Source organism: Gadus macrocephalus, chromosome 7 (assembly GCF_031168955.1).
Source record: "Gadus macrocephalus chromosome 7, ASM3116895v1".
NCBI lineage: Eukaryota > Metazoa > Chordata > Actinopteri > Gadiformes > Gadidae > Gadus > Gadus macrocephalus.
The window spans coordinates 25,904,974-25,912,473 of record NC_082388.1 but is presented as its reverse complement, the minus strand read 5'-3'; the positions used below and the strand labels follow the sequence as shown (position 1 = coordinate 25,912,473).

Here is a 7,500-nt window from a genome sequence, read left to right as displayed (position 1 = left end):
TAACTTGGTTCTGCCTTAAAGACATCTTTGACCGTTCTGTGACCTGATGATTTTGCAATGTTTAAAAAAAACGCGTTGAAGTATTTTTTTAAAGTCCAAGTATTCCTTGAGTTCTACTAGTAGAATAAATGCTGTTTCGTGTGTGAAGTTAAAGACGTTTATTTTATTAGTAAAAGTATTTTTCCAATTCATTAAAGCGTTTGCCACATGAACAAAATCCTCTGGCGTCCGTCTTACCATCTACCCGTGGAATAGGGTAAGAGGCTGGGTGAGTGAGTGAGAGGGTGAGTGAGAGGGTGAGTGAGTGAGAGGGTGAGTGAGTGAGAGGGTGAGTGAGTGAGAGGGTGAGTGAGAGGGTGAGTGAGTGAGAGGGTGAGTGAGTTGGTGGCAGAGAGTCGTGATTCCATTTGAAGGTTCGGCTGTTATGCAGTCTGAGTCAGAGCTAGAGACCATTGTGTTGTGGTGTTGTGTGGAAAACACGACACCACAAGGTCACACTAGAACTGCTATTTAATGGGTTTCGTGTTTTGGTTTCTTGGCTCTGAAATGCGTCGATGATTTGATGTCCGAACCACAAGAACTCAGGAGCACATTCAGCGGAATTTGTTCTTCTAATGGTCGCAATGAATCAAAGAATAAGACAAATATGAAACATTTAAAGGGTGTGAAACCTTAACTTAACCCCTAAAACCAAACCCTTGTACCTAGAAAGCAAACCCTAAAACCTACCCTAAGAGGAAACCTTAACCCTAAACCAAACTCTAACCCTTAACCCTAACCCCAGTCCTTAACCCTAACCCTATTAACCCTAACCCAATCCCTTACCCCTAACCCCAGCCCTTAACCCCTTCCCTTAACCCTTACCCAATCCCTTAACTCTAACCCTTATCCCTAACCTAACCCTTAACCCTAACTCCAGCCCTACACCCTTACCCCATCCCTTAACCTTAACCCCAGCCATTAACTCTATCTCTATGTGTTCTTCCAATATATAGTTATTTTTTTCAATGGTATTTGATTTTTGACTGATAAATAAATATGAATGCACTCATTGATAGGATTAAGGTTAAAATAAATGAGTTTGTATAAACGTTATATAAATAATCTGTCTTCATGTTACTAGGTATTTGTACGTTGACCAACGATTCCATCTAGCGGCAGTTCCTAGAAGTGCAACCTTCACTGAATCAAACTGATAAATCATCTATTAAAAATCGGCTCACCACTGCTTCAATGTAAGTACGACCAAAACATAATCAATAAAATCAGTTTTTTGCTGACTAGAATGTGGTACTACTAGCCTCATGCATTTATGAAAAAAATAATACTTGACAGATGTGTGTAATATGCAATTATGTGTGGGCTATTATATTAATTTAAAACCACACAGCACCTCCAATTTCGTTTGTCGATAACTTTATTTGGGAGCAACATAGTGAATGTTAATACAAAACAACATGACATAACACTAAAACATGAGGGGAGGGGGGGGGGCTGTTTCCCAGCTGAAAGCACCGGTCGATCCCCACCGTAGTCACACATATTTTAAAGTTCACACATGCCCATGACTTTGTTAATGGTTAATGTCTGCCCTATAGTGGAAATAATGAGTTATGAATTAATATGCAACACCCCAAACATAACTTAACTGTTGAGTACAAACCGGGAGCTACATGGAAATAAAACCTAAAGACCATTTCTTCTATTGGTTCGTTTGGCAGAGTGTTGGTATTGGCTGGTAAGGTGCTCACATGCTTATAAAAAATACCCGGACCAGATGAAGAAATGACCTGACCAGTGAGACTTTCCAGTGACTATTAATCTGTCTGGAAGAGCGTCTGCTATTTCTATGGAGTCGACCTCATCACCAAACGCCGAAAACTAAAATTAATCATGTTTACTATAACCAGGGCTGCCATATTTGTTTGGGTTCCTTTCTGGGTCACTACCACGCGCAGAAGACTGTTCACACCTAATTCCCTTGTTTCATAAATTCTACTAATCCTCACCCAAACCATAACCACCCGACACCTAGCAAAGCGATTGCGCATTGCTTTGTACGGTAAAGTGACTTCATGGCGCATTCCAGTGCACCAAGGCAACTAGAATATCTACTTGAATGGCCAAGAAAGTGGTTGAAAACAGGAATGATATATTTTTCTTTCTTATTTTAAATTGTTGAAATATATACTTGTCTGCAGGTGTTGACATAAGTATGTCTATGTAGGCAGATAAAAAAATATAGAAAATCGAATAAAAATAATACATCTGTGATGATTTTCAACACATTTTACTGCAGCATCTTTTAATATTACATGTGAAAGAAATGCCTAATTCACATTTATTACTATATATAAAAAATAAAATGCTTTCAGAAAAATCAAACCTAATTGTTTTCTACAAACTCCATAATTTTCTGGTTCAACATGTACTTATCCTTCTCTTCATCCTCTCCACTCTCCTTCCATCTTATTCTGACCTCTAAGTTTGCCTTACTATATATGTGTGTGTATATATATATAATATGTATATACACGTGTATATATATATATATATATATATATATATATATATATATATATATATATATATGTATATATATATATGTGTGTATATGTACACATACACATATATATACATACATACATACATACATACATACATACATACATACATAGGCTTATAGGCCTATACAAATATATATGATTGAGCATCTAATTATTAAAACGTCACACAGTAAAACAACTTGAAAATCATCACAGAGGATTCCTGGAGACACGTTCAATAAGAATATGATGAAGTAGGTAAATGTGATAATTATTTTCTGAATTGTCTAGGAATTATCTGCCTACATAGTGTAAGAAATTTTCCCGTTTCAAACCACTTTCTTGGCAAGTCGAGTACATATGTCTTTATATGTACTCGACTTTACGAGTTTCCAAGGTGCACTGGAAGGCACCATGTGCTTTACCGTACAGAGCAATGTAGATGCGCCATCAACTTTTTGAGTAGATGGCGGGACCACAGCCTTAGTTGGCATCATATGATTACATACAAAGTTATATTATTGAATAAGTCTGCGTGATAGTGATATAGCACATCATTTTAGTGAGAAATAGGAGGTCCGGCCTGAGTGCGTGTGAGAGGGTGAATTAACTCTCAACCTCAATGCGTGAGAGTTGGCGGTTCTGAATAAATTATAATTGTTATAAATCGATTTAGCTTCTTCAGGAGGTCTAAATAATTCTGTGGCAGCGCTGAGCTCTCGCTGCTCTTTACATAAATAACTTTAAGACTTTAAGACCAAACGACACCTCGGTGGTTCAGCGACGACACCGGGGAGCAGAACAAACCGCAGAGAGGCCGCCGTCAACCGGCGGCCATCTTGGTCGGGCGGGCGGGTTAACCATCTGCAATGTTCGGAAACCATGACAACTTCTTATGTTTATTGTTAGAATGAATTCAGAAGGCTTCTCCGTTGAGTTGTCATGGTTTCCTCTGAGTTTCTAGAAGCTTTTTGCCACCCAACTGCCCAAGATGGCCGCCAACTGAATACGCTCTATGTCACGAGTGACAATGCTGTAAACTTTACCGACGGACTCTTTAAATTAAACCAGGAGGACTCTTTGAACACACAGAGAAGACGCAACAGGAATAGGCGACAGGAACACACTTCCTGCGCCACACAGAACACCGAGTTCCTCGTGTGGTGACAGAACTTCATCGTCTTCATCGTCTTCCTCTCCATCTTGTTACTTGGCCTTGGCCTTCTGTTTGGGGGCGGGGCTTACAGGTGCAGGTGTTGGAGGGGGCGTGGGGGCGTGGTCAGACGCAGCTGCAGAGGCGGGAATGACCTTCCTGTACATGCTCATAAACCTGCCAAACACACACACACACACACACACACACACACACACACACACACACACACACACACACACACACACACACACACACACACACACACACACACACACACACTCAATAGATATTCAGGTGTGCTAGAATATCCCAGTCTGACTGTCAGGATTCCTCACATGGTTTTGATCCTCTTGGTGGTGGTACGGAGGGAGCGAGACAACCTCCTTATCCGGACCTGCGGTCAGAAGACGACGGGTCAGACACAGAGCCTACCTGTCCCCTAACAGGTCCTCTATCAGGTCCTCTAACCTGTCCTCCAACAGGTCCTCTCAAACCTCACCTGTTGCTTTCTGTAGAGGAGTGGCACAGAGAAGGCAGTGATCACACCTGCAACATGAAGAGTGAAATGTTAAACCATTTTTTATAACATGTAACATTTCACAACACGTCCGGTTTATAACATGGTTAACGTTTATTTATAAACATGTTAAACCATTTTTATAACATGCTCCACATGTTTATAACAGCTCTTCAAGCACCCCCCTGTATTTATGGAACTAAACACTTCTCAGGTTAAGGGCTAGGGCTAGGGATGGGGTCAGGGTTAGATGATAGATTAGAGCTAATGCTAGGGTCATTCTAGGGGTCAGTGACGGGGTCAACGCTAACCAAGCTCGCTGAAACTCACCGGCCATGACCAGCGTGAGTCCGCTCGTGGCCACGCCCACGTGGGTCAGCAGGTACAGGAACGCGGCAAACTGTCAACAACAACAACAACAACAACAGGAGTAAACAGCAGCACGTCTCGACCCCGCAGCTGGCATCAGCTGGTCAAGGGTTCACGGGGGCCGGCGGTGACCTCTGACCTTGATGGAGTCGACCACGCTGCCGATGAAGACGAGCCGTTTGAGCTCGGTGAGGGCGAAGGCGATGCGCAGCACGGCGCCCTCCACCACGGCCACCGTGGCCTCGTCCGTCAGGGTCCCGTCCCCGTCCAGCTGAGACCTGAGCACACACCGGGGTACCGTTTACCCTAAAGCTCTGACCCCCTCTTACCACACTAACCCCAACCCTAACCCTAACCCTTAACACTAACGCCAGCCCTAACGCTAACCCTAACCACTAATCCCAGCCCTAACCACTAACCCCAGTCCTAAACCCTAACCCCAGCCCTAAACCCTAACCCCAGTCCTAAACCCTAACCCCAGCCCTAAACACTAACCCTAAACCCTAACCCCAGCCCTAAACCCTAACCTCAGCCCTAAACACTAACCCTAAACCCTAACCCCAGCCCTAAACCCAGTCCTAAACCCTAACCCCAGTCCTAAACACTAACCCTAAACCCTAACCCCAGTCCTAAACCCTAACCCCAGTCCTAAACACTAACCCCAGCCCTAAACACTAACCCTAAACCCTAACCCCAGCCCTAAACCCTAACCCCAGCCCTAAACACTAACCCTAAACCCTAACCCCAGTCCTAAACCCTAACCCCAGCCCTAAACACTAACCCTAAACCCTAACCCCAGTCCTAAACCCTAACCCCAGCCCTAAACCTTAACCCCAGTCCTAAACCCTAACCCCAGCCCTAAACCCTAACCCCAGTCCTAAACCCTAACCCCAGCCCTAAACACTAACCCTAAACCCTAACCCCAGCCCTAAACCCAGTCCTAAACCCTAACCCCAGCCCTAACCACTAACCCCAGTCCTAAACCCTAACCCCAGCCCTAAACCCTAACCCCAGTCCTAAACCCTAACCCCAGCCCTAAACACTAACCCTAAACCCTAACCCCAGCCCTAAACCCAGTCCTAAACCCTAACCCCAGCCCTAAACACTAACCCTAAACCCTAACCCCAGCCCTAAACCCTAACCCCAGTCCTAAACCCTAACCCCAGCCCTAACGCTAACCCTAACCCCAGTCCTAAACCCTAACCCCAGCCCTAACGCTAACCCTAAACCCTAACCCCAGTCCTAAACCCTAACCCCAGTCCTAAACCCTAACCCCAGCCCTAAACACTAACCCTAAACCCTAACCCCAGCCCTAAACACTAACCCTAAACCCTAACCCCAGTCCTAAACCCTAACCCCAGCCCTAAACACTAACCCTAAACCCTAACCCCAGCCCTAAACCCAGTCCTAAACCCTAACCCCAGCCCTAAACACTAACCCTAAACCCTAACCCCAGTCCTAAACCCTAACCCCAGCCCTAAACACTAACCCTAAACCCTAACCCCAGTCCTAAACCCTAACCCCAGCCCTAAACACTAACCCTAAACCCTAACCCCAGTCCTAAACCCTAACCCCAGCCCTAAACACTAACCCTAAACCCTAACCCCAGCCCTAAACCCAGTCCTAATCACTAACCCAAGCCCCAAACACTAACCCCAGCCCTAAACCCTAACCTCAGTCCTAAACACTAACCCCAGCCCTAAACCCAGTCCTAATCACTAACCCAAGCCCCAAACACTAACCCCAGCCCTAAACCCTAACCCCAGCCCTAACCACTAACCCCAGCCCTAACCACTAACCCCAGCCCTAAACACTAACCCTAAACCCTAACCACAGCCCTAAACCCTAACCCCAGCCCTAACCACTAACCCCAGCCCTAAACCCTAACCCCAGCCCTAAACACTAACCCTAAACCCTAACCCCAGTCCTAAACCCTAACCTCAGTCCTAAACACTAACCCAAGCCCCAAACACTAACCCCAGCCCTAAATCATAATCCTAAGGATGTCACTAGCTGCGTTTCCATCTGAAAGGTGATGCAAATCTTTAGAAAGTTCGCAAAAAAGTCATTCGAATTAGGTGCGTTTCCATCAAGTGGTTGGAGCGGAATAGGGTGGTGACGTTACACGTCGATGTCGGCAGGGTTGCTATGGCCGGTCGTTATGCGGAAATCGGAAAGACTCAGCCCTGTGTGTTCAAAGTTCGCTACGTCACAGCTGATTCGAAAAGTGTGTTTCCATCTCCCATTTTGCGAATTTACTCTCTTTCGCATTTCTCAAAAACCACCTCAAGCGAGCGGACGAACCTTTTTGCGAATTAGAGGATTTTTATGCAAATGTTGGTGTTTCCATCACCGTTTACTGATTGGATACTTCAAAGTTTGCATAAAATCAGGGGCATGGAAACGCACCTACTGATGCTTTGTACGGTGTATATATAACGCCCAATACAGGAACCATCCATAAAGGATTTGAATGACGTTCGATATATATAAAAGAGGATATAAACGCTACACCATATAGATGTTTCGCCGAGGCGCTCACTGGAAGGGGTGGAGGCCCGGGTTCCAGTGCAGCAGCTCCAGCAGCTTGTAGTAGAGCCTGAGGGCGGTGGTCAACCCCATCAGGGCCAGCAGCAGGTGGGACAGCACGGTGATGGTGCTCAGCTGGAACATGCCGGCCAGCACCACCACCAGCCCTGTGAACACCACCCCAGTCTGGGGGAGGCTTCGCCAGTACAGCAGGTCTACCACTGCACGCACGCGCACGCACAAACACACGCACGCACGCGCACGCACAAACGCACGCACGCACGCACAAACACACGCACGCACACGCACGCACAAACACACGCACACGCACGCACAAACACACGCACGCACAAACACACGCTCACACACACACACAGCGTACA

The 7,500-nt window shown here is 45.6% G+C and overlaps 1 protein-coding gene across 1 annotated transcript in view; it reads right to left on the bottom strand.

The window, feature by feature from the left end:
- Positions 1-1,399: 1,399 nt before the first annotated feature.
- rtn2b (reticulon 2b) overlaps positions 1,400-7,500 on the bottom strand; it is a 7,866-nt gene continuing 1,765 nt past the window's right edge. The window contains exons 2-7 of the mRNA XM_060057728.1: positions 7,131-7,338; positions 4,728-4,866; positions 4,550-4,619; positions 4,202-4,248; positions 4,038-4,096; positions 1,400-3,876 (exon numbers count right to left, since the gene is read on the bottom strand). Of these exons, the coding sequence (XP_059913711.1) occupies positions 3,753-3,876; positions 4,038-4,096; positions 4,202-4,248; positions 4,550-4,619; positions 4,728-4,866; positions 7,131-7,338 (647 nt within the window). The 3' untranslated portion in view covers positions 1,400-3,752. The remainder of the gene's footprint in view (positions 3,877-4,037; positions 4,097-4,201; positions 4,249-4,549; positions 4,620-4,727; positions 4,867-7,130; positions 7,339-7,500) is intronic.